Genomic DNA, 27758 nt, shown 5'->3' on the forward strand with positions numbered 1-27758 from the left:
GCTCTTCAAACAAACAAACAACAAAAACGAAGAGTATTTCCAGGGCGAGAGCCCTGTCCCTCGCCGTGCCACAAACAACACAAAAGCACGGCGGATCTCTTCAAACAAACACCACGCAGACAAACACTTACCACGAGATATGACCACGAACGAAGGAGAAAGTAAAAGAGACTCGGCGGCTTCCGAAGGGTGGCTGGTCATTCTGTGACGGGCAGGGGTGAGCAACAAAAAGGAAGCGATCAAGTCTCAGGGAAAAAGGATGGTTTAATAGAAAGTGTGCAAACCTAAAACCCGTGCACTATCTCCAAATTAAGGATATAATGACCAGCGGTCAACTGGTACAAAGACAAGACATATATAGGCAAACAAACGACCCTCAGGTGAGACGGATCACGGGCTCCGCCCACCTGAGGGACGCACATGACGTCACCAAACAACCACAACAACAGCCGCTGTGGACGGAGGCGGCCGGTAGGGGGCCGCCTCACCGTGACAGTAATAAAATAAATATTATATAAATACTAATAACATAAAATGTAACTACATAAAATAAAGTAAAAAAAAGTAAAGTAAATAAGATAATAATAATCTGGAAAACTATTAAAATAATTAGAACTGAGTTAGAGTTTCCTAACTAAAAGCAGATCTAAACAGGAACGTTTTGAGACTCTTCTTGAAGCTATGCAGGGATGAAATGCCTCTGAGCTCTTCAGGAAGAGAGTTCCAGAGCTTTGGGTCTTAGTGGCTAAATGCACCCTCGCCAATCTTTAATTGGATTTTAGGAATCACCAGTAGAATACTGTTTAAAGACCTGGCTTGAAAGTTGCACCGTGTGAAGCCTTAGAAGAAATAAGGGCCAGAAAAAGACGCATAACCAACAGGCAGTTATTTCCCAATGCTACATAAGAACAGGTTGACATACACCTGTCTGTCTAAAACACCATTATTAAAGAGAATATCTAAACCAGGGGTACTCAACTGGCGGACCGCGGTCCGGATCCGGACCCGAACGCAGTCCTGTCCGGACCCAATCTCATTCCTGATTAACTGGATACGGACCAAAAAAAAAAAACCGGAGCATTTATTTCAGGGCTATTGAAAAAACACTCCGTCACGAGTGTTAGGTTTGCCACCCCCGCTCAACAACTTACGTTCGCAACCCCCCCGTTAACAACTTACGTTCGCCACCCCCGCCGCACCGCAGGTCACAGGTATCTGCCAAAATTGGACCGTGGACAAATTTAGTTGAGTACCCCTGATCTAAACAATCTTAAGTATTTAAAATGTGCTTTGATCTACAAAGATAATTAAAATTACAATAGGATTCCCACACTATGTGTGTGAACCCTAAAAATATGATTCTTGAGAATAGAGGGCTATTCCTGGCCAGAGCTGAAACAAGCATTAAATTTACCAATGGAAATTGAATTTGGAGTTATGATGATTTTCTTTTAGGGAGAAACCTGGTCTCTATGTTGGAGTATTCATTTGTGTGATTACATGAATAAGGCCTACTAGTATGTAGTTGAAATTTCTCTAAAAATAAAATATTAATAGACTGCACTATTAACATTATATAATATTTTAACTGCATTAGATACTAATACTATTATACAAACTGAAGTCTAGTTTATGCAATAGATGGCACATGTTTAATATGATGCATATGACTTTTGCCTGGCCTGAGACATTAGCGGCATCTAGCAGCAAGCATCTGCAATTGAACTGTATCATTTCACTTGTCAAAACTACACAATATGCCATATTGCCAGTTAGATCTGAGGGCGACATTGATGTCGGGCCAGGCTAAAGCTAGGTTTCTCTTACACATAGGCACCTGTTATGTATGATGCATGATGTATGATGTTATTTGCCTGGCCCAATGCCTTACATGTATACAGCAAGCCTCTGAAATCCACCTCATGAACCATTTCACCTATGCGCTTTACTCAATATGCCATGTTCGCAGTTAGATTTGAGGGCTAAAATGATTCTGGGCCAGGCCAAAACCAGGTTCCTCATACATGTAGGAACTAGTTATGTATGATACAATTGAGTTTTGCCTGGCCCAAGACCTTACAGGCATACAGCAGGCCTCTGAACTTGAACCTGTGAACCATTTCACCTGTGTGCTTAACTACTCAATATGCCGTGTTTCCAGATAGATTTGAGGGCTAAAATGATTCTGGGCCAGGCTAAATTCAGGCTCCTCATACATATAGGAACTATTTGTGTATGATGCATTTGAGTAATGCCCAAGACATTACAAGCATACAGCAGGCCACTGAACTTGCCCCTGTGAACCATTTCACCGGTGCGCTTTACTCAATATGCCATGTTCGCAGTTAGATTTGAGGCATAAAATGATTCTGGGTCAGGCTACAAACAGGTTAATCATACATATAGGAAGTAGTTGTGTATGATTCAATTGAGATTTGCCTGGCCCAAGACATTGCAGGCATACAGCAGGCCTCTTAACTTGGCCCTGTGAACCATTTCACCTGTGTGCTTAACTACCCAATATGCCATGTTTGCAGTTAGATTTGACACATAAAATGATTCTGGGCCAGGCCAAATCCAGGTTCCTCATACATATAGGAACTAGTTATTTATGAAACAATTGGGTTTTGCCTGGCCCAAGACATTACAGGCATACAGCAGGCCTCTGAACTTGGCCCTGTGAACCATTTCACCTGTGTGCTTAACTACCCAATATGCCATGTTTGCAGTTAGATTTGACACATAAAATGATTCTGGGCCAGGCCAAAACCAGGTTCCTCATACATATAGGAACTAGTTATGTATGAAACAATTGGGTTTTGCCTGGCCCAAGACATTACAGGCATACAGCAGGCCTCTGAACTTGGCCGTCTGACCCATTTCACACATGCGCTTTACTCAATATGCCATGTTCGCAGTTAGATTTGAGGGCTAAAATGATTCTGGGCCAGGCCAAAATGAGGTTCCTCATACATATAGGAACTAGATATGCATGATGCATTTGAGTTTTGCCTGGCCCAAGACATTACAGGCATACAGCAGGCCTCTGAACTTGCCCCTCTGATCCATTTAACCTGTGTGCTTAACTACTCAATATGCCATGTTCGCAGTTAGATTTGAGGCATAAAATAATTCTGGGCCAGGCCAAAACCAGGTTCCTCATACATATGGGAACTAGTTATGTATGATACAATTGAGTTTTGCCTGGCCCAAGACATTACAGGCATACAGCAGGCCTCTGAACTTGGCCCTGTGAACCATTTCACCTGTGTGCTTAACTACCCAATATGCCATGTTTGCAGTTAGATTTGACACATAAAATGATTCTGGGCCAGGCCAAAACCAGGTTCCTCATACATATAGGAACTGGTTATTTATGAAACAATTGGGTTTTGCCTGGCCCAAGACATTACAGGCATACAGCAGGCCTCTGAACTTGGCCGTCTGACCCATTTCACCTGTGTGCTTAACTACTCAACAGTGATGTCAGTAACGCGTTACTTAGTAACGCGTTACTCTAATCTTACCACTTTTTTCGGTAACGAGTAATATAACGCGCTACTATTTCCAATCCAGTAATCAGATTAAAGTTACTGATCCAAATAACTGTGCGTTACTATTTATATTTTCCCTAGTAAAATATATATTTTTGCTTTCTTCTTGGCTCAGTTCTACTTTTGCGTCTGACCGTAGCGCTCGACTCCGCATGCTGCGCGCAACCCTGTGAGAGCGCGAGCACGTTTTACATGTCATTCTTTGCTGTGTCCTCCCATAACGATATGTGGTAGTATAAAGAAACACACCTCAAACAGGGGAAGGAACATTTACCTGATGAATTTTAATGTTGCTTTGTGTTCCACGTTTGAAAAGTGCTGGAATTTTGACTAACGTCGCCTACTTTAAAATGCTTGAAATTGTAATGGTATTTCGTTTCACAAGCTGTCTGACTGAACTGGGGTGGGTTTCCCGAAACGTTCATAGCTTCATACGAGGTTACGAAGTACTTGGCGCTACGAACGTTTCGGGAAACCCACCCCAGTTCGCTTGTATTACGTTTACAAATAAATTTACAAATAATACCGCGCAGCTACACAAACGTAATGTCAGGAGATACTGTAGCGACTCCTACTCCTCACGAGTCTTGCCCTTTAAGTGACACTGGGGGGCGGAGCCTTCTCGCACCAGGGTTGCGTTATCAATAAAGTTTCCCTCCTCGGGATTTTTGGATTAAGCAGTTTCTGCCTCGGTTACCGAACCTGCTTCAATACATTGTTACTGTTAAAAATGCACTTCCAATAAAGTGAGTAACTTAACTACTCAATATGCCATGTTTCCAGTTAGATTTGAGGCATAAAATGATTCTGTGCCAGGCTAAAAACAGGTTCCTCATACATATAGGCACTAGTTATGTATGATACAATTGAGTTTTGCCTGGCCCAAGACATTACAGGCATACAGCAGGCCTCTGAACTTGGCCCTCTGACCCATTTCACCTATGCGCTTTACTCAATATGCCGTGTTTCCAGTTAGATTTGAGGCCTAAAATTATTCTGGGCCAGGCTAAAAACAGGTTCCTCATACATATATGCACTGGTTATTTATGAAACAATTGGGTTTTGCCTGGCCCAAGACATTACAGGCATACAGCAGTAGTGTTGTCAAAAAAATATATCGATACGTATCGATACTGAACATTCTGAAACGGTACAATACTCGTTTCCCTTAAGTATCGATTCTCTTTACATAAAATGCGCTTTCGTTTGTCCCACCCAAGCTGCCGTAATGCACAGGACAGTTTGTAATGCTAATATGGCAGCTAAAGCAAACGCAGTGCTGGATTCGAAGCAGATACAGATGGAAAACCGAAGGACATGAACAAGCCCGTTTGCAAGCGGTGCTTTTGGAACATTTCAACGAAGGGCGCTAAAGCCTGGTTGAGTGACCATAGCGCTCGACTCCGCGCGAACCTCCGCGAGCGGTGGAGGCGTTTATACTTTCCGCTTTGCAGTGTTGTACGAAACTATATGTGGTAGTATAAAAGAAACACCCCTCAAAACAGGGGAATGAACACTTACCTGACTAATTTTAATGCTGCTTTGTGTTTCAGTGTGTTTCAGGTTTGAAAAGTGCTGCAATTTAGGCTAAAGTACTTGAAAATGTTGAAATTGTAACTACTTCGTTTCACAACAAATATCTGTCTGACTAGGGTTGCCACCTAGGTCTGACAAAAAACAAGGACACTGTCAAGTTGTTGAGCGGGTGGGTGGCGAACGTAAGTTGTTGAGCACGGGGGGGGGGTGGGGGGGGTGGCGAACGTAAAATGTTACCGGAGGGGTTTAAAATGGACACAGCGAGAAAAAAAAAACAGATTTAAAGTGTGCAGAAACAGTCTGAATCGTGGTTTGAACTAACCTAGTTTTTTTTGCCGGGACCGAATATTAAAAAGAAGAAAAACCGGGACAGTCCCGGGAAAACCGGGACAGGTGGCAACACTATGTCTGACTGAACAGTTTTCTTGTTAACAAATACGAGCCTCTTGTAATTCCAGGATGAAACATGAGAGAACGTGAAGACGTTAAGATTGGGCGTTTTGAAAATAAACAACCATTAAATAATGTGATTAAAAGCGCAATATTTCTAATCATTTCGAGTATATGTATAAATATTTAACTTAATTAAGTTTAACGTGCTGGGAAATATTGGTACAAGCGCTTGAATTGAACCCTGCAAACATGACTTTGTTCATTGCGCTGAGGCGCGGCGCACGCAAAGTTACAAAATTCGAGAGGTGCACGACCTCGCGTGCACCGCGCTTCAGCACGATGAACAAAGTCATGTTTGCAGGGTTCATACACCTTGTGGAATTCAAACACTTGTATGTCACTTTCAAGGTCCATTTCAATATTTCCCAGCACGAGCAAAGACACTTTGTCAGACGTTCAAAAGACGTCCACTGAAAAGCCAGAATGAAAGTTTTAGCAACGTCTTTTTTAAACGTCTATTACTGCCGTTCAGTTGCAGTTTTTGTACGTCCTGACATCCAATAAAGGTCCTAGTCAGACGTTCAGATAGAAAACTCGTCATAGACGTTCATGTTAAGTTAAAAGGTTAAGGTCCTAGTAACACTGTCAGATTTTGAACCAGTTTTGAACGTCCACCAGACATGCAAAAATGGGTCTGGACTGACCGACGTGATACAGATTTGATTTTAACGTCTTTCTGACGTCGCATGTTTGTTGGGATAAGTTAAATATTTATACATATACTCGAAATTATTCACTTTTTTATCACATTATTGAATGGTTGTTTATTTTCAAAATGCCCAATCGTAACGTCTTCACGTTCTCTCATGTTTCATCCTGGAATTACAAGATGCTCGTATTTGTTAACGCAATACAAAATAACTGTTCAGTCAGACAGATATTTGTTGTGAAATGAAGTTACAATTTCAAGCATTTTCAAACACAAAGCAACATTCATTTGTTTGTTTATAAAAAAAAATAAAAAGGCTTTAAAACGGAAATTAGCACCGTATCTGACTTTGGTATCGAAAATGGTATCGAATTTCAATATTTTTTTAAGTATCGTATCGAAGTTGTAATTCTTAGTATCTTGACAAGCCTATACAGCAGGCCTCTGAAATTGCCCCTCTGAACTATTTCACCTGTGTGCTTAACTACTCAATATGCCGTGTTTCCAGTTAGATTTGAGGCATAAAATGATTCTGGGCCAGGCCAAAAACAGGTTTCTCTTACATATAGGAACTAGTTATGCAGGGTTGCCAACTTTTGACGTTCGCTTGGAGTGAGATTTTAACCTGGAGCCGGTGGCGAGTGTATTTTGTTGAGGGGGGGGTTGGGGGGGGTGGCGAACGAAAGTTGTTGAGGGGGGGGGGGCGTGGCGAACGTAAAATGGACACAGATTCAGTGTTATATCGCCGGTGGATGGCGCCAGAGCTAGCGAACTAGTAACGTATTGAATCATATATGTGGATCTGAGGTAAATAAACTGGATATTTTTTTTCGGCGTGAGATATCGGAAGTGTGGCGTGAGAGCGTGTGAAAACGGTCAAATGCGTGTGTCTCATGCTCAATGCGTGAGAGTTGGCAACCCTGAGTTATGTATGATGCATGTGTTATTTGTCTGGCTTGATGCCTTATAGGCATACAGCACACCTCTGAATTGCCCCTCTGAACCATTTCAGTGTGCTCTCTGTGCACTTAACTACTCAATATGCTGTGTTTCCAGTTAGATTTGAGGTATAAAATGATGTTGGATCAGGCTAAAATCAGGTTCCTCTCTTAGGGAGTGACCTGTCTTCATGATGCATTTGTTATTTCTCTGGCCCACCATCAATAAGACCTTCAATAAGCCTCTGAAACTGCCCCTTTAAATGCGTTCACCTATCTGCCCTCTGCTCAATATGCCATGTTGTGTGCTGGTATTTCGTCTTCCGATTATTTGTGTTCTAGAACAGCATTTCTGTGTTTTTAGTTTTCAAATCTAAGAATATGTTTCCTTACGTTAGAAATCCTGACGAATTCAATCATCATGTACAAATTGCATACAATTGAAACGACTTGAAATAGAAACCATTTTACAAATGAAATGCTTTCATAATATTTTTATTTTTTACATTCACAAAATCAGTATGGGAAACAATAACCTCTTAAATGTTTGCTCCTACGCTCGTTTAATGTAACGTTTAATCTATCGCTTTTAAACAAAGTGCGCAGCAAACACGCATCGTGAACACACCCTTTTTGAATAAGTAACCAACTTCAGCCGACGAATACGGAGCTGCGAATAAGTAACCAAACGAATCTCAAACTGCGAATAAGTAACCAACTTCAGCCTCGTGACCACGGCGACATCCGCCATATAGCCTACCTGATATCATATACATGATACGTCATCGTTTATGCGAAAAACCCTTTTCCATCCAGTTTTTCCGAATTTTGGCGATGCGATAGTATAACTTTTCCAAAAAATCTTTTTGCGATATTTGGGGCTTTTTTCGAATTTTGGACTTTTTCCATCCAGCTTTTTTCATGCGCATTTTCAAAATGCGCAAAAACTCGGTGGATGGAAAACCCTCTTCTGACTGGGGATCACTGGACCTCTGTTAGCAACAAAAATTATCTTGGTGTGACAGCTCATGTTATAGATGATGAATGGAAGATCCAGTTATTTGCTTTGAGCATGCAGAAGACCACTTCTAGGCACTATGGAGATGCCTGTGGCAGAGGCCTGGGAAATTAAAGAAAAATATACCATCTAAAATGGTATTAAAAAACATCTTCTGATTTATTTCAATTCAATATCCTGAGCAAAACTCCCAAAATTAAACAACATTTTTGGTCAGAATTTCCAGTGTTCTGAAAACTGTTTGCTCTGTTTTCTGCACTCATCTATTGGTCTATGTTAGGGGTACTCAACTGGCGGACCGCGGTCCGGATCCGGACCCGAACGCAGTCCTGTCCGGACCCAATCTCATTCCTGATTAACTGGATACGGACCAAAACAAAACCGGAGCATTTATTTCAGGGCTATTGACAAAACACTCCGTCACGAGTGTTACGTTCGCTACCCCCTCAACAACTTAAAATAAGCCTGCCTGGTTGACGCTTCGCGAGCGGCGCGAGGGTCCGCGCGGCGAAAATGACGTAATCGCTGTGGCTCCGCGTGTGAGCGAGTGCCTCGCGCGCTGTCGGTTCGCGAGGTCGTGCACCTCTCGAATTTTGTAACTTCGCGCGCGCCGCGCTTCAGCGCAATGAACAAAGTCACGTTTTCAGGGTTCATACACCTTTATAAGGTGGAATTCAAGCACTTGTACGTCACTTTCAAGGTCCATTTCAATATTTCCCAGCATGTTAAACATAATTAAGTTAAATATTTATACATATACTCGAAATAATTCGCTTTTTATCACATTATTTAATGGTTGTTTATTTTAAAAACGCCCAATCTTCACGTCTTCACGTTCTCTCATGTTTCGTCCTGGAATTACAAGAGGCTCGTATTTGTTAACCTAATACAAGAGAACTATTAAGTCAGACAGATATTTGTTGTGAAACCAAGTAGTTACAATTTCAAGCATTTTAAAGTACTTTAACCTAAATTCCAGCTCTTTTCAAACCTGGTCAGGTAAATGTTCATTCCCCTGTTTTGAGGGGTGTTTCAACCACATATCGTTTCGGACAAAACACCTATCGTTTCGGTGAACACTGCAGTGACGCTCGCGAAAGCATAAAAAATAAACGCCTCCACCGTTCGCGCAGGGTCGCGCGTATGGAGTCAAATTAGGGTCTTTAATGGTGACGAAAAAATAATAATATCGCAAATATAAGATTAGCATTTTGCATTTTACGTTCCTAATTTGTTTCTGCAATACTTTCCCTCTTTTGCGTTTCTTTCTTTCCTTTGCGTTTCACATTTTATGTTGCTGTTTTTTTTTTGCAATACTTTCTCCCTTTTGCGTTTCTTTCTTTTGTTTGCGCGTCACTGCTTTTCTTTGCGTCTCGCATTTTACGTTCATAATTTTTTTTGCGCTTCTCTCTTTTCTTTGCTGTTACTGATATCTTTACTGGTAAGATCCTCATAGGAGAGGAACTTTCATTATTTAAGTAATTGTAATTATAGAATAAAGGGAAAACAGTGTGAGTAAAAGTGTGTGTTATAGTGTGCAGGTGTGAACTGGTTAGAAGTTCAGTGAATGTCACTTTCCCCCTGTCCCAGTCCAGCTGAACTCTGACCCTCTGCAGTTTCTCTGTAGGTGTGAAGTAGTGATCTGTCTGTCCTGGGCAGCGTATCCAGTAAGTCCACAGATTGTAGCCCAGACTCCACACTGAATCCCAGATCACTCCCTTTCTACATTCAGACTCTCTAATTACACCCAGTGCCCATGAATGACTGTCTCCAACATCAACATCCCAGCAGTGTGTCCCTGAGTTAAAGCCCTCAGAGCCCAGGACACACCTACACACATCAAATCTCTCTGGATTATCAGGAAGCAGTGAGTCCTGTTGTCTGTCTTCTACAGTAGTGAGATCATCAGACAGGTGGAGGTGTGGATGTGCAGTGTTGGGGTCCAGAGTAACAGGGTCTGAGGAGAGAGAACAGAATGAATCATCATGTTCATGTGTTTATGTGATGAGGTCACATCTACAGACTGCAGGCCCTTTACTCTGAGTGAAATGCTGCAGTAGGTTGATAAGAGGGAAGTGACGGTGATGTTGTGTGTTCACCACACACCCCTGCAGTACTTGTGTGCTTGTTGTTTTGACACTTGAAATTGTGTCTGTTTTATTCATTAATATATTTCTACATGTCTTGGATTAATTATTTGAGTATCACATGTGACACTTAACTAGTGCAGTGTTACTGTTACACTGATTGTCACACTGCATGTATGTATTATTAGCAATGTTGCCAATAATGCGGTTATGGTAATGGCGTCATTTTGTCAATAACAGGATAATATAATTAATTACTTTTCCTGTCGTTACAACGCCGTTGACGTTACTGGTCATTAAAAGCGGTGCATTACTATATATTTATATACTAACAGTAATGCGAGCGGACCGCTGCCCAGGCTAGTGAAGAGTAACATATCTCGATAGATCACAGTTCTCGGTGTAACACCTGTTTAACTTAACAAGTCAGTAAGCGATTGGCTAAAGCAGCATTATGGTAGCCAATCAGAGCCAGTGTTTTTACACGCGTGCCAAAGCACACCAGTGACACACGACAAAAACAGAGTAGAGGCAGAAATGGCGAGTCAGGAGCAAGCCGAAGAAAAATTATCATTTTCAAGGTGGCGATATAAACATTATTTAAGAAAATACTTGAAATTCCTGAATGTCTACCAGAATGGGTATTTGATTCATTGAATTAAGAATAGAGGTATTATTGTTAAGTTTACTTCGGTTGTGAACAAACCACTTGTCTCAGGTTGAGAGAATTTAATTTAATTTGATAGATGTAAATGCACGTTATATAGTGTAACTGTTTTACTTTTGCTTATTTTATTTTATTTTTTCAAAGATTTAGGATTTTAAAGGATTTTATCCTGCACTGGTCTGTGGATGTGCAATAAATATCAAAAGTTTAACACCTTCATGATCTACTCATTTCAACTGACTGAAAACTGCTTTTTCAAAAAATTCTTATTCATTGGCATATAACATTTTTTTAACTGTAATGCAAATAGTTAATTTCCCTGGTAACGAGTTACTTTTATTATTAAAGTAATTCAGTTACTAACTCGGTTACTTTTTTGAACAAATAGTGAGTAACTAACTAATTACTTTTTTACAGTAACGTTCCCAACACTGATGATTAGTGTCTGTGTACTGAAGTGTGTGTGTGTCCTCATTAGTGGGTAGATACCGTTACAGTTCCCCCACTAAAGGGCGCTACTCCCAGAGTAACTAACACCAGTGGTGTAGGAGATAAAACATAAGGACCTTCTTTGCATTGTGTGTAAATGTGTTGTTGATTAACTTTTTTATGAAGAGGTGCATATGTGTATATATTGCTGTTTAATATAGTATTAAGATGCCAGAGGTGATGTAAATATATGTAAATATAAATGTCAACAGTCTCCATTTGTTTATGTGAAGAAATTAGGTCACTGTCTCTTTAAGAGCGAAGTGGCGACGGGGCGGGAAGCTCATGTTGACTTTAGGGGAGAAGTGAGTATTTGAGAATACTGGTAGCAACACAGTTTTCTTACCGTGTTTAGCGTTACGATTTGTGCTGCACCATATATTTGGAACAACCTAACCATGGTTTGAATGTTTTGTTTTAAGTTTATTTCATCACATGTACAGCCTGGAATAAACAACCATTTTGTTTTGTTCATCACAGAGCTTTGGGGAAGTTTCCTTTACGTATCGGAATAACGCAGACACGAGTAAAGAAAGTTGCTTCATTCACCACTTGAGGGGGTGGGACAACAACTCAAAGGACAACACTGGGACAGACACAAAGATGGAGACAAGGACAAAGACAGAGTCAAACACAGAAACAAAGATGGTGACAGGGACGCAGAAAAGAAAATACACAGACACAAAGATTATGACAGGGAGACAGACAGAGACAGACACAGAGACAAGGGAGAGTCCCAGCTGACACGCTTGGTCCCTCAGAGATGGAGATCCATGGAACTCAGACTCAGAGTACCGGACTTCCTATAGACCCCTAGTATCTTCATTATTTACAGGATGGGGGAGGAGGCAGGATGGAGGAGCAGGTGGAGGTGGTGATGTCCCAGGGAGAGTGGGTGGTGTGTAGAGGTGGAGAGTGGGTGGTGTAGAGGGGAGAGTGGGTGGTGTGTAGAGGTGGAGAGTGGGTGGTGTAGAGGGGAGAGTGGGTGGTGTGTAGAGGTGGAGAGTGGGTGGTGTGTAGAGGTGGAGAGTGGGTGGTGTGTAGAGGGGAGAGTGGGTGGTGTAGAGGTGGAGAGTGGGTGGTGTGTAGAGGTGGAGAGTGGGTGGTGTGTAGAGGTAGAGAGTGGGTGGTGTGTAGAGGTGGAGAGTGGGTGGTGTGTAGAGGTGGAGAGTGGGTGGTGTAGAGGGGAGAGTGGGTGGTGTGTAGAGGGGAGAGTGGGTGGTGTGTAGAGGTGGAGAGTGGGTGGTGTAGAGGGGAGAGTGGGTGGTGTGTAGAGGTGGAGAGTGGTTGGTGTGTAGAGGTGGAGAGTGGGTGGTGTGTAGAGGGGGAGAGTGGGTGGTGTAGAGGTGGAGAGTGGGTGGTGTAGAGGTGGAGAGTGGGTGGTGTGTAGAGGTGGAGAGTGGGTGGTGTGTAGAGGTGGAGAGTGGGTGGTGTAGAGGTGGAGAGTGGGTGGTGTGTAGAGGTGGAGAGTGGGTGGTGTGTAGAGGTGGAGAGTGGGTGGTGTAGATCTCCTCATGGACTGACTGTCTCTCCTCAGACCAGCAGCCAACTGGTCGTCCCCCTCACTGTTTATACTAATACAGCCTTTAATACTGGAATAGTTCATGTACCAAACACACAATGTTAATGTTTCTCTCTCTATTCACCGTATTTCACCACGCCCACTTTCAAGTGTGTGTTTCTTCCGCCTTTGTGTTAGAACTTCCGGTCAGCTATTTTTGCATTAGTGTACACTACTACAATTTAATGGTTTTTTTCATAAAATAGGCATTCTTGTCTATTTACTTCTTTACTTAATTACTTTAAATTACAAAATGAATGCAAGGAAAAGATGTGGCCACTGATTATAAAATAGACGCATGGACGTTTGGGTGGATGTTTTAAATTTAGCGCCTTCAGCCTTAGACGCAGGTCCTCTTCTTTGGAAGGCGGTGGATATAAGTTATAAGGTGCCCCGCAACACTCAGATCTTTTCGAGCTGTGTTCGTAACACTGTTGGTCAAGCACTGCTACATCTTCGTGCTGCGCGGTTTGTTTACAAGCCCAGCGAGCCGCTAATACTTTTAAAACCGGCGTAGTGGAAAACTGGAGACTAGCGGTATGAAGTATCTGTGATATTGTGATTGTGATTTGAGTCTCGTTGGTGAGACGCGGTTCTTCTGTCACACGTTTGGAATAAACCACATACGAGGTGCAGCAAAGGCACCGCACACGACTGAGGGAGGTTTAAAAACTACTGACACTGTCTGTTATTTTCTTCCTAAAAGTGAGCGCAGGTCAGTGGCGTTGTAACGAGTGTTGATATCGGAGTTTATCCACTTTTCACCTAGAAAACAACAGTTGCGTACATAACAGAGCTCGTAGTGTGCTCCAAACGTGACAAAGTCCTGAAGCATATCACGACTTATGTTTATATCGAAGTTTGTGCTTGTTTTTTTACTTAATTTGTGTCCATTTTACATCCCCCCCGCTAATAATTTACACTCGCCATCCCCCCTCTTTTGGCTCTTGGTCTCTGACGGGTTGGCCACCTCTGCTCTAACTGAACATATTATGCTAGTCATTTTGTGTTTGTTGTCGTTTTGCTTGTAATCGTTATCAGCGTATCCGTAGCACCGGAAGTTCCAACACAAAGTCAACCAAGATGGCCCTGCCCAGCGTTGTCATGGAAAATAGCGTGAATAGAGTTCTAATTGTGAGGAGAACAGAATTACTCTAATTAATCAAAGAACACCAAAACTCACAGTACTGGAGAATCTTCTGCATTCTCTCACAGACTCTGAACTTCAGGTTGGAAAGATGTTTTGCTACATTGATCAGAGCTCCTGACACCATCTCATGTTCCTTTGGGGTGTGATCAACACTGGAAATGTATAAAGATATTATATTATTAAAATATACAATAGATTATTTTTTATCTTATTCAAAGTATTTAACATTAAAAGTAACATATGAAATATCCTTAATTAAATCCATCAATATGTCTTGCATGAAATGTTTGCATATCGTCAATATCAATATATATTTTTTATTCTTAAATACCTTCTTCATATATCATATTTCTGAAATAACACAGACCACATACTGAAGATCTGAATGTATCAGAATAATTTCACAAACACAATGTGTAACACAATATGGAGATCAAACAGAAATAATGATCACTTACTATTTCAATGTGGACGACACATTCTGAGAAGGAAACAGAGACATTTTCTTTATACGAGGGTCAAATATGCCTTTTCATTATGTGATAATAAAATCAATGTGTCTAAAGACCCTTACACACACACAAAAACAAATGTCAAAACATTTTACTTTTTTGTGTGCATTTGTGTGTGTGTGTGTGAGAGAGAGAGAGAGAGAGAGAGAGAGAGAGTTAGTGAAAGATGGTGGTCAGAGTGATTTATTTTCTTTTTCTTCTACATTGGTGTATTTAACATGTTTTGAGCGTATGTCTAAGTGAGAGACAGACTGAGTGATTCTTACTAGTATGAACGAGATGTCCTCAGCTTTAATCTCCTTCTCTGTGTTTCTGATTTGATCTGAAAGAGATGCTATTTCTCCACTCATCTCCTCAATCTTCCTCCTCATCATGTGACTCTTCTGCTCCTCTTCCTCCTTCAGTGCAGCTATTCTTGCTGCTTCTTCATCTCTTAGAAACTGGTGGATCTTCTCAAACTCCTCCTTTATCTGCCTCTCTGTGTGCTGGGCCTGATACTGGAATGGGAGATGATGAGGAAATATAAACTCTCCAAATGTGTGTGTTTCATTATGGTGTACGTGGACAGTGATCACAGCACCATTCAGAACTCAGAGTGGCCTTTCACCTTAATGTGGGCTGCTGTTTTCTCACAGGCTTGTTTATCTTCCTCTAAGACCTTCAGATGCTGTTGTAGAGACTCCAGTGTGGTCTTGAATTTGTTCTGTAAATATGGGTTTAGTAGAGGACAGTGTGAGTCTTACAGGATTCATCACTGTATCTGTATAGAAGATTACAACGACTGAACACAATGGCGTGATTACTCTGATTCCTTTTCATCCTTTTAATATAAAATGGAGGTGTAGCAGATTGTATATCAATATTTTTATTCATATTAAGTTTCACGGCGAATGAAGGTCTGATTTAGTTGTCTGAAATCTCATCATCTGACTAATTTAATCTAGCCTGTCTAACATATATTTCAAGATAATTGTAAACATTGGAAAAACATTACAGTTAAAGCATTAGTGTACATTTCATACCTTAAAGTGACACACAGCTTCCTCTACTGGAAGGCAGTCGTGAGTTTTATGTGCCTTTGAAATCTGACACACCAAACACACAGGCTGTAGGTCCTCCAGACAGAAGAGTTTGAGTTTCTCATTGTGCAGACTGCAGAGAACCTCAGACCCTGCTGAAGATCTCTGACTCCTGCTCGCTAGAAAAGACTCACACAGGTTCTTTAGTGCACGATTAAGGGGAGGGTTGGATTTAGAAGATCTTCTTCTACAAACTGGACATTTTTTAGATCCCTTCTTTTCCCAGAACTGCTGCAGACAGGTTTTACACACACTGTGGCTACACAACAGTAGAACAGGATCCCTGAAGATGTCGCAGCACACAGGACATGAAAACTCTTCTTCTGACAGAGGGTTTATAGCAGCCATTTCCTCCAACAGCTGCTGTGCAGTTTCTCTGTAATGTCTCCTTCTGTACAAACTTCACTTTGACTTTTAGATATTCTGTAATAATCACAGTAGCACAGGAGAGAATCAGTCACTGTGGTCCTTTATCCAGCTGAGGGAGTTTAGACTCCTTTCAGAAATGAGGCAGAAAGAAGTAAATACCAGAGTTAAGAGGTTCTCATAATATTTATAACTCACCTGAACACAGAATTAATAAAGACTAGTGTGTCACTCCAAGATTTACTTCTTCAAACAGGCAGGCATGTACACGGAGGAGGAGCTTTTGTAAAGAAATAAAGGAGTTGAAAAAGTATGAAGACACAGTTGTTCTTCCAATATTCAGCTGCACCCAACGACCAGCTTCAGCCATTGTGAGACCATGACTTACATGTAAAACATGGTCCACAATTGTTGCCCCTATTTCACTGTTTTGTCCCCTCAGCCTTACACCACAGTCTTACCCCTCTACGTCACACAGTGTCACCCCCTCTACGCCACACACCACGTGACGCTTAGGCAAGCGCACAACACCCAGTCATTCCATATATGTAATGCTGCAGCCCGGAGCCCCGGTGGGCGTGGGTAAAGGGCAGAGCATGTGTCAATCATTTTCGAATGCAGCCAATCAGATACTAGACTTTTGTTGTCAATCAATTTTTATTAAGCCAATTATCAGCCAGAGTTAGCTGTCAATCATTTTTTACTGCAGCCAATCATCTTAACAGATCTGCCAAAAGAAGGCGGAAACTGCACGGAGAAGCTTGTTACGGCCCTGGGGTCGATGTAGAAGTGTTTCTATATAAGTTCACTAGGGCTGTCACAGCGCACGCTATGTGTGAGCGCCGCACGGTGTGTGTGTGAGTTGTTTCCCCAGGCAACGCGTCCAATCGCGCTCCGCTGCAACGGTGTCGACGTTCGTTGGCTGTCTGGCGTCACACCACTACCTTGCGACAATCCCGTTGGCTGCCCCTGCTGTCATCAACCCTACTTAAACCGGCCCGGAATGAAGACAAGGAGGGTGGCAGGAAGGAAAGATTAAGAGTGGTTCGCATTTTGAGATTTTTGTATGGTTAAGACAGTTTGTTCGTGGTGTTCTGAGTGTATGTGTGGAAGTGTTTGTTGATGTATTTTTGGATTCTGTGTCGGCTATGATCTACGCTTCTCCATTGACTACGATTACGGTTTCCCCCCTCAATATAAGTCTGGTCGCCTATTGTATATAGCACACTGTACATAGCCTGTATATTCACTTCTTGGGTTTTCTCAGTGGTTGGGACGTAGGGAGTTGAGGCTATTTTTGTTCCGTTTTGTCCTCTGTTTAAGGTTAGGGAGTTAGGGTAGGTTTTTGTATATTTTCTTTATTCTTTCTGTGAAATAGGAAGTTAGCCATTCTGTTGTGTTTCCAAGTTGTTATTTTTTTTTTAGCCATATCAACTCCTGAAGCCTATTGTCCCGCCACAAATAAACATTTTCCTTCATCATAAATATTTCTCCGTCTTTACCTGTTACGATCCGGTAGCCTAGGCCGGGTCGTAACAGAATTGGGGGCTCGTCCCTTTGGTTTGGTTTGCCTGCCGGTTTTGTTGTTTTGTGGTGGGGGGGGCGTGCGGTTTGGTGTGGGTTTTGTTCTGTTATTTTGTTTCGTTTTGTCGGTTGTGAGTAGTCATGGCTGCTGCATTCGATTTGGTACAGTTCACGTTGTTTCCCACCTTAGAACAATTTGACAAGTGTCGGAAAGATGATCTTTTATTGATTGCGGATTTCTTTAGTGTGACGGTGTCTCGCTCTGATACGAAACGCGTTATCAAGAATATCCTATATGATGAGCTCGTACAGCAACAGATACTGCCAGATAGAGACGAGACTCCGGGGGTTGCCTTTCCGTCTGGGCCGGGAATCAAGGCCGAGTTTGGGGCTGAGGCTAAAGATCTGGTGCATGTGGAACCTATTGCTCCCGGTCAGATGGACCCGATGCTTGCGTTACGCATGAAGGAGTTAGAACTAGAGTTGGGTAGACAGCGTGTCCGTGCCCTTGAACTTGAGACACATCGGGATGTCAGGGTGCGAGAGTTGGAGCTGGAGATGAGGCAACATCCACCCTCTCACATTTCCCCTGCTGGCTCCCGGCCGGTGCCTTCTCCGCGTGGACACTCGTTGGGCCTGTCTACCCCTGTACCCGCTCCGCGTACTAGGACACGGTCTCCGGCGCTCCAGTCTACTCCGTCTGCTACGGCAGGCTGGGAGGGGTTTGATGTCAGTAGAAATCTGGCTGTTGTGCCCTATTTTCGTGAAAACGAAGTTGATGCATACTTCCCGGTGTTCGAACGAATAGCGACAACGTTGAAATGGCCTAAGGATGTGTGGACTCTATTATTACAGTGTAAACTGGTGGGAAGAGCTCAGGAAGTATGCTCCGCTTTAACGCTGGAACAGAGTCTGGATTATGACGTGGTGAAATCCACGGTCTTACGTGCCTATGAGTTAGTCCCAGAAGCATATCGACAGAAGTTCCGTAAGCACGCCAAAACCGCCAGCCAAACATATGTTGAATTTGCCCGTGAAAAGGCGGCTCTTTTCGATAAATGGTGCGCGTCTTGCAAAGTGAACACACTTGAACAGCTTAGAGAACTGGTTTTATTAGAGGAATTTAAAACGTGTGCTCCGGAGAGATTAGTTGTGCATTTAAACGAACAGAAGGTGTCATCTCTTGCTGATGCTGCAATCCTTGCCGACGAGTTTGTATTAACGCACAAAACTATATTCTCTACTCCCCAGCGAGCACGTCAGGTCGATCGTGTTGCTACTACACCTCCTCTGCCTCCGAACACACCCGCGAGGACGTCTGGTGAGTCGCGTCAATGTTTTTATTGTCACGAAGCCGGTCACCTTATAGCAGGTTGTCCAAAGCTGCTTAATAAAAACCAGAAGAAGCCCCACTCACCAGCAAAACCCATCGGGTTAGTTCATACCTCCTCTTTACACCAGGAGTCCGATACCTATTTGGATACAGTCCAAATAGACGCCTCATTTAAGCCATTTGTGTTCGATGGGACTGTAGCGGTGTTGTCATCAGGTGCGATTCAGTATCCCGTTCGCATACTGAGAGACACCGGGGCAGCACAGTCGTTGATGCTAAGTTCGGTTTTGCCTTTGTCTGAGAAGACAAAATGTGACTCGGATGTTTTGGTGCAAGGTATTGACTTGCGTGTGTTGAGAGTTCCTTTGCACAATATATATTTGCGCTCGGAGTTAGTTACCGGTATGGTTAGGGTTGCTGTGAGGGAGAAATTACCGGTGAATGGAATAACGTTTATTCTCGGTAACGATTTGGCGGGTAGTAAGGGTTGGTCCGCCCCTGAAGTCGTGTCAGAGCCAGAGGAGAGTGTTTCAGACAGTTTGTTAACGGAATTTCCTTCTGTTTTTAAGACGTGCGTGCTCACCAGAGCCCAGGCACAAAAATACGCGGAAGTCGATGGACTATCCGATTCGTTTATGTGCAGTCATACACCTACACAGACCACGGAATCGAATGAAACCGAACCGTGTCCGTTCGACTCATTTACATCGACTCTTGGCCGAGACAAACTCATTGAGGCACAGCAGAAAGACAACACTTTATCCACTTGTATAGCAAGCGTATCAACTGATGGGAATTTCAGTACGCGTTCAGTAGCCTACTACCTCGAGAACGGTGTTCTGATGCGTAAATGGACTCCTCCTGATGCAAGCACGGATCAGGAGTGGAGAACTGTACATCAGGTGGTCGTACCGCAACCATATCGGTCCCACGTTTTGAGTCTTGCTCATGACCATGTTTTATCTGGACACCTAGGTGTTAGAAAAACGTATCTACGTTTGTTGCGACATTTCTTTTGGCCCATGATGAAACGGGATGTAAATCAGTTTTGTCGCTCATGTCATGTGTGTCAAGTGGCTGGTAAACCGAATCAGGTGGTTCCGCCTGCCCCTTTAAAACCTATTCCGGTGTGTGGAGAACCCTTCGAGCGCGTTCTCATTGACTGCGTGGGTCCACTCCCCAAAACGAAGTCAGGATATGTTTATATGTTGACCATTATGTGTGTTGCCACCCGTTATACTGAGGCTGTTCCCCTTCGTTCCCTTAAGGCTCCCGCGATAGTGAACGCGTTGATTAAATTCTTCACCACTTTTGGTCTCCCTAAACATGTACAGTCCGATCAAGGAACAAATTTTATGTCCAGATATTTCCAAAAGGCCATGAAACAAATGGGAATTCGTCATCAGGTATCTAGTGCTTATCACCCAGAGTCACAGGGTGCCCTAGAAAGGTTTCACCAGACCCTTAAATCCATGTTAAGGACGTATTGCCTATCCCACAGACAAGATTGGGATACAGGCTTACCACTTCTTTTATTCGCTGTTCGGACCACTCCGCAGGAGTCGCTTGGTTTTAGCACAGCTGAATTGGTGTTTGGACACACCTTGAGAGGTCCGCTGAAGGTTTTGCAGGAGGAAATGTTAACCCCTGATCCCTCTCCATCCGCTCCTACTAATGTTCTTGATTATGTTAGTGAGTTTCGTGATCGTCTAAGAACACTATGTGCTCTAGCACATCAGGCGCTTAATAAAACTCAGGGCCGAATGAAGGCTCGTTTTGATGTACGTGCCGTACCGCGCTGTTTTAACGTGGGAGACAAGGTGTTGGCTCTATTACCACTGTCCGGTTCTGCCCTACAAGCGAGATTTGTAGGACCATTTGTTATTGAGTCCCGTCTAAGTGACACAGACTATGTGATAAACACGCCAAACCGCAGGAAAAAGACCCGCGTTTGTCATATCAACATGCTTAAGCCGTACGTAGCGCGTGACGTTGCCGAGGATGTTTGTGACGTGCCTAAGCCTTCTTTGTTGGTTACCCCTGTTTCCTCTGAATACACTCCTGAGGTGGATGAGTTAGTTATTCGTGGTACCGGTCTTCCTTCTGCTCGTCTGTCCAATTCAGAATCCTTAAAAGAACTCCCCTCTATGTTACAGCATCTTCCTGAGTCAGCACAAAACGTTGTCGTAAGTCTGATACATAAATACCTCTCTGTGTTCGCTGACATACCTTCACGAACTTCAGTCATTGAGCACGACATACAAGTCGGGACTAACACACCGGTGAGACAGAACGCTTACCGAGTGAACCCAACTAAACACGCTATTATGAAACAGGAGGTTGAGTACCTGTTGAAAAATGGATTTGCTGTACCTAGTTCCAGTCCATGGTGTTCACCCTGCTTGCTGGTGCCTAAACCCGATGGCACTTTTCGGTTCTGTACAGACTATAGAAAGGTCAACTCTGTAACAACCACTGATTCATTCCCACTCCCCCGTATAGATGACTGCGTGGATCGAATAGGTAACGCACAGTTCGTTACAAAACTCGACTTGCTCAAGGGCTATTGGCAAGTTCCGTTAACCAAAAGGGCCTCAGAGGTTTCGGCATTTGCTATTCCTGGTACATTTCTGCAGTACACTGTTATGCCTTTTGGGTTGAAAAACGCCCCGGCGACATTTCAACGACTTATGAACAGTGTGTTAACGAATATTGAGGGATGTGACGCTTACTTAGATGATGTCATTGTATATACCGACACATGGGAGGAACACATGCATACTCTTGAGAAGGTATTTCTCACATTCCAGGAGGCGAGTTTGACCATAAACCTCGCTAAGTGTGAGTTTGGTCATGCCACAGTGACCTATTTGGGGAAACGAGTAGGCCGTGGTGTGGTTCGTCCAGTAGAAGCAAAGGTTCAAGCTATTGTTGAATTCCCTGTTCCACAAAGCAAGAGGGAGATTAGGCGTTTCCTCGGTATGACGGGGTACTACAGAAGTTTCTGCAGAAACTTCTCGGATGTTGTGCTACCCCTTACAAACCTATTACGTAAGTCCACCACATTTGAGTGGTCCCCCACCTGTCAGTCGGCGTTTGAGGCCGTAAAACGGTTGTTGTGTTCGTCTCCTGTCCTTTCCGCCCCAGACTTCACAAAGACCTTCAAATTAGAGGTTGATGCCAGTGAGACTGGTTGTGGGGCTGTGTTGTTACAGGAGGATGCTTTGTGTGTCGATCACCCCATTGCATATTTTTCAGCCAAGTTCAATCGCCATCAGTGTCACTACAGTACAATAGAGAAGGAAGCCCTCGCACTACTACTCGCCATTCAACATTTCGAAGTATACATCGGCTCTAGCGCCCTTCCAATCACTGTGTACACCGACCATAATCCTCTTGTGTTTCTGTACAGGATGTCCAACACCAATCAACGACTGATGCGGTGGTCTTTAATCTGCCAAAATTTTAATTTGGACATCAAACACAAAAGAGGCAGTGAAAATGTTGTGGCGGATTGTTTGTCTCGTGCTGGGACCCCCTAGTTCACTCTTATGGGTGGGGGTGTTACGGCCCTGGGGTCGATGTAGAAGTGTTTCTATATAGTTCACTAGGGCTGTCACAGCGCACGCTATGTGTGAGCGCCGCACGGTGTGTGTGTGAGTTGTTTCCCCAGGCAACGCGTCCAATCGCGCTCCGCTGCAACGGTGTCGACGTTCGTTGGCTGTCTGGCGTCACACCACTACCTTGCGACAATCCCGTTGGCTGCCCCTGCTGTCATCAACCCTACTTAAACCGGCCCGGAAATGAAGACAAGGAGGGTGGCAGGAAGGAAAGATTAAGAGTGGTTCGCATTTTGAGATTTTTGTATGGTTAAGACAGTTTGTTCGTGGTGTTCTGAGTGTATGTGTGGAAGTGTTTGTTGATGTATTTTTGGATTCTGTGTCGGCTATGATCTACGCTTCTCCATTGACTACGATTACGGTTTCCCCCCTCAATATAAGTCTGGTCGCCTATTGTATATAGCACACTGTACATAGCCTGTACATTCACTTCTTGGGTTTTCTCAGTGGTTGGGACGTAGGGAGTTGAGGCTATTTTTGTTCCGTTTTGTCCTCTGTTTAAGGTTAGGGAGTTAGGGTAGGTTTTTGTATATTTTCTTTATTCTTTCTGTGAAATAGGAAGTTAGCCATTCTGTTGTGTTTCCAAGTTGTTATTTTTTTTTTAGCCATATCAACTCCTGAAGCCTATTGTCCCGCCACAAATAAACATTTTCCTTCATCATAAATATTTCTCCGTCTTTACCTGTTACGATCCGGTAGCCTAGGCCGGGTCGTAACAAGCTCTTTAAACAGAAGTATATGCCGCTCTTACACAAAAGTAGCTGAATAAAAACATTAGAAGAGCCATGACTTTAGACATTTTTAAATCAAAGTTTAAAATACTTCTCACTTGTTATTCTGGAACGGCACTTTAATGATTTTTTTTCCTTTATTGCACGTATTGCATCATTTACATCATATATATATTCGAGTGTAAAGGTTAGCGGAGGGAAGGTGTAAATGGACACAAATGAAGTATTATATCGTGATCGATCGCCAAGTATAAACGCCTCCGCCGAGCAGAGCGTTGAGGAGCGATTTCGATTGGAGGATCGTGCTCTATTTTGTATTATTAATTTTTTTGCTGATGCTGGTCCAGCGTGTCGCGTGCCACTGATTATGCCTCAGCGTGCCAACGGTGGCCCGCATGCCATAGGTTGCCGACCCCTGCTGTAGAGCCTTTGAATATTAAAACCATTGTCGAAATTGTATTGTTTTACATTGTATTACTGTGTAATACATAATTTGTGTCCATTTACACCTCCCCTCCGCTAACCTTTACACTTGCCACATATAGCCTATATGATGTACAAATGATGCAATACGTGCAATAAAGGAAAAAAAAAACATTAAAGTGCCGTTCCAGAAAAATAAGTAAGAAGTATTTTAAACTTTGATTTTAAAATGTCAAAAGTCATGGCTCTTCTAATGTTTTTATTCAGCTACTTTTGTGTAAGAGCGGCATATACTTCTGTTTAAAGAGCTTCTCCGTGCAGTTTCCGCCTTCTTTTGGCAGATCTGTTAAGATGATTGGCTGCAGTAAAAAATGATTGACAGCTAACTCTGGCTGATAATTGGCTTAATAAAAATTGATTGACAACAAAAGTCTAGTATCTAATTGGCTGCATTCGAAAATGATTGACACATGCTCTGCCCTTTACCCACGCCCACCGGGGCTCCGGGCTGCACCAGGCACCTGACCCACTGTGACTATGGGAGGTATTTCCTGCCAATAATAAAACTAAAATGAAAACACGAAAATGAAAATACCGTTTTGCCATTTCTTTTTCCATACATGTGTGAAAATATGACAAAATTAAAAATAAAATGAAATCACTTAATTTGCAATTTAATTTTTCACTCGAGCACGGGTCATATGTGACAAATATAAAATGAAAATTAAAAAGGAGGATTGGCGCTACCTGCTGGTGATTTTCTTTTTCATTTTCCACTTTTCATTTTCTTTTTCCACTTTTCATTTTCGTTTTCAACTTCACCAGCATGCAAATACATGTAAATGAACAGTAGGCGGAGCTACAACTACAGTACCTCCCGTGAAATCCAGAGAGGGCAGCACACAGCGACATGGCTGACGTTTTACTAGAAACGGCAAATGAGATTGTGAGGTTGGCGAATTGCCAGATTATATATTGCTTAGATGTGAAGTAATCTTGCAGGTTAATAGTGTTGTATGTCGGAATATATGTGAAGTGGTAGAACGCTTAGGGTCTGGAACCATTTCACCTGTGTGCTTAACTACTCAATATGCCATGTTTCCAGTTAGATTTGAGGTATAAAATTATGTAGGTCAGGCTAAAATCAGGTTTCTCTTAGGGAGCGACCTGTTCTTTATGATTCATTTGTTATTTATCTGGTCCACTATAAATAAGGCCTTCAATAAGCCTCTGAACCTTCCCCTGTAAATTCGTTCACTGCTCAATATACCATGTTGTGTGCTTGTATATTCTTCCGATTGATTTGTGTTCTAGAACAGCATTTCTGTGTTTTTAGTTTTCAAATCTAAGAATATGTTTCCTTACGTTAGAAATACTGACGAATTCCATAATCATGTACAAATTACATACAATTGTAACGACTTGAAATATAAACCATTTTACAAAAAGGAATGCTTTCCTTATATTTTAATATTTTTTTCTACATTCACAAAATCAGTATGGGAAACAATAACCTCTTAATGTATGCTCCTAGCCTCCTATGCTCGTTTGTTTAATCTATCTCTTTTAAACAAAGTGCGCAGTAAACACGCATCGTGAACCGAATAAGGAGCTGCGAATAAGTAGCCAAACGAATCTGAAACTGCGAATAAGTAACCAACTTCACCGTCGTCTCTTCGGCAACGTCCAACCTAGGCCGACCTCGCACTGAGCGGTTTTCCATGGTCCCCGATCCAGACCCTAAGCGTTCTACCACTTCACATATATTCCGACATACAACACTATTAACCTGCTAGATTACTTCACATCTAAGCAATATATAATCTGGCAATTCGCCAACCTCACAATCTCATTTGCCGTTTCTAGTAAAACGTCAGCCATGTCGCTTGTGCTGCCCTCTCTGGATTTCACGGGAGGTTCTGTAGTTGTAGCTCCGCCTACTGTTCATTTACATGTATTTGCATGCTGGTGAAGTTGAAAACGAAAATGAAAAGTGGAAAAAGAAAATGAAAAGTGGAAAATGAAAAAGAAAATCACCAGCAGGTAGCGCCAATCCTCCTTTTTAATTTTCATTTTATATTTGTCACATATGACCCGTGCTCGAGTGAAAAATTAAATTGCAAATTAAGTGATTTCATTTTATTTTTAATTTTGTCATAATATTTTCACACATGTATGGAAAAAGAAATGGCAAAACGGTATTTTCATTTTCATTTTAGTGTTTTCATTTTAGTTTTATTATTGGCAGGAAATACCTCCCATACTGTGACAGTAGTACTGCATTTACACTCCCGTTTGCTGTCACTGTTTACCCGGTTTAAGCATTCCACAAAACTCACGTTTTCAATACGCGCCATAGTCCTAAACATTCATTCATCTGTTTAAAACTTAGTATCTGTAACAGTAATAAACACACTTACACACAGGTCCGTTTTTGGAAGATTAATGGTTTTAGCGATCTTTACAAACACTACAGGTTCTGTAGACTCACCAGTAGTGATGGGACGAACGATACTGGTGCGTCATCACTGCCGAGCGCACAAGAGTGAAACCCCGTATAGGTGCGTGTATTGCTTTAAACAAAAATCACGTGACCGGTACAAGAAGTGTATCGGCTGTTTCTCAATTCAGGGGCTGCAGCCTACGGCTGTTTCTCACTTCAGGGGCTGCAGCCTACGTAGACCGCGTAGACCGCAGCCCACGGTGGCCACACACTTCGAAGGCAGGGTAGGCTGCATCTCACGGCTGTTAAATGAGACAGTCTAGTCTTCGCAAGACGTATGTTTGCGTGACCACGCTCTGCCCCGTTTCATACGTTACATACGTGTTAGCGAGCTGTCCGACAAATATCACATCACCCACAAATGCCTAAAAGAAAATGCGTTGAACATGTATTCACGTTTGACGGGAAGTATAACTTCATAACAAAATTCAATGTATTTTTATAAACGTTACTTTTACGTTACTTTTACGTATAAACATTTAGTAAATACTCAAAGCACATGTTTACCTGCAATATCATTAATAACTGGCATGTTATTTAGCATCTCATTGCAGTATAAATGTCCATATTTAAAAAATACCGACATTTAAAAACGAATTCTTCGGCCCGTACACTAGACTCCGCCTGTTTATTGTTCATAGAGCAATGAATCCTGGGATATGGTGGGACGCGAAGGATACTCAGATGCATCCTTCGTTTTCGGGGTTTTGAAGGCTACATTCGTCGGCCGCATAAGAAGGAGTCCACGAATTGGGACAGCCTCGTCGCGGCGCAGTGACGTAACCGGCCTACAAATGCGCACTTCGTGGGCTGCAGCCCCTGAATTGAGAAACAGCCTACGTAGACCGCGTAGACCGCAGCCCACATTGGCCACACACTTCGAAGGCTGGGTAGGCTGCATCTCACAGTTGTTAAATGAGACAGTCTAGTCTTCGCAAGACGTATGTTTGCGTGACCACGCTCTGCCCCGTTTCATACGTTACATACGTGTTAGCGAGCTGTCCGACAAATATCACATCACCCACAAATGCCTAAAAGAAAATGCGTTGAACATGTATTCACGTTTGACGGGAAGTATAACTTCATAACAAAATTCAATGTATTTTTATAAACGTTACTTTTACGACGAGGCTGAAGTTGGTTACTTATTCGCAGTTTGAGATTCGTTTGGTTACTTATTCGCAGCTCCGTATTCGTCGGCTGAAGTTGGTTACTTATTCAAAAAGGTTGTGTTCACGATGCGTGTTTGCTGCGCACTTTGTTTAAAAGCGATAGATTAAAAGTTACATTAAACGAGCGTAGGAGCAAACATTTAAGAGGTTATTGTTTCCCATACTGATTTTGTGAATGTAAAAAATAAAAATATAATGAAAGCATTTCATTTGTAAAATGGTTTCTATTTCAAGTCGTTTCAATTGTATGCAGTTTGTACATGATAATTGAATTCGTCAACATTTCTAACGTAAGGAAACATATTCTTAGATTTGAAAACTAAAAACACAGAAATGCTGTTCTAGAACACAAATAATCGGAAGAAGAAATACCAGCACACAACATGGCATATT

The 27758-nt window shown here is 42.5% G+C and overlaps 1 protein-coding gene across 4 annotated transcripts; it reads right to left on the reverse strand.

Annotated features, from left to right (window-relative positions):
- Window positions 1-6905: 6905 nt before the first annotated feature.
- LOC143484949 (E3 ubiquitin-protein ligase TRIM39-like) lies at window positions 6906-27328 on the reverse strand. Of its 4 annotated transcripts, XM_076984030.1 has the most exons (9): window positions 26701-27328; window positions 26182-26558; window positions 16258-16339; window positions 15637-16116; window positions 15222-15317; window positions 14881-15111; window positions 14561-14583; window positions 14136-14254; window positions 6906-10105 (listed from the first exon to the last, which is right to left on the reverse strand). In XM_076984030.1, the coding sequence occupies exons 4-9, from the start codon at window positions 16039-16041 to the stop codon at window positions 9438-9440; spliced, it is 1542 nt and encodes a 513-aa protein (XP_076840145.1). In that variant the 5' UTR covers window positions 16042-16116; window positions 16258-16339; window positions 26182-26558; window positions 26701-27328; the 3' UTR covers window positions 6906-9437. The 4 variants fall into 4 exon arrangements, with proteins under 4 accessions (XP_076840145.1, XP_076840143.1, XP_076840144.1 ...); XM_076984028.1 differs by lacking the exon at window positions 26701-27328 and having other exon boundaries at window positions 26182-26682; XM_076984029.1 differs by lacking the exon at window positions 26701-27328 and having other exon boundaries at window positions 26111-26682.
- Window positions 27329-27758: the final 430 nt, after the last annotated feature.

Source organism: Brachyhypopomus gauderio, chromosome 21 (genome assembly GCF_052324685.1).
Source record: "Brachyhypopomus gauderio isolate BG-103 chromosome 21, BGAUD_0.2, whole genome shotgun sequence".
Lineage (NCBI taxonomy): Eukaryota > Metazoa > Chordata > Actinopteri > Gymnotiformes > Hypopomidae > Brachyhypopomus > Brachyhypopomus gauderio.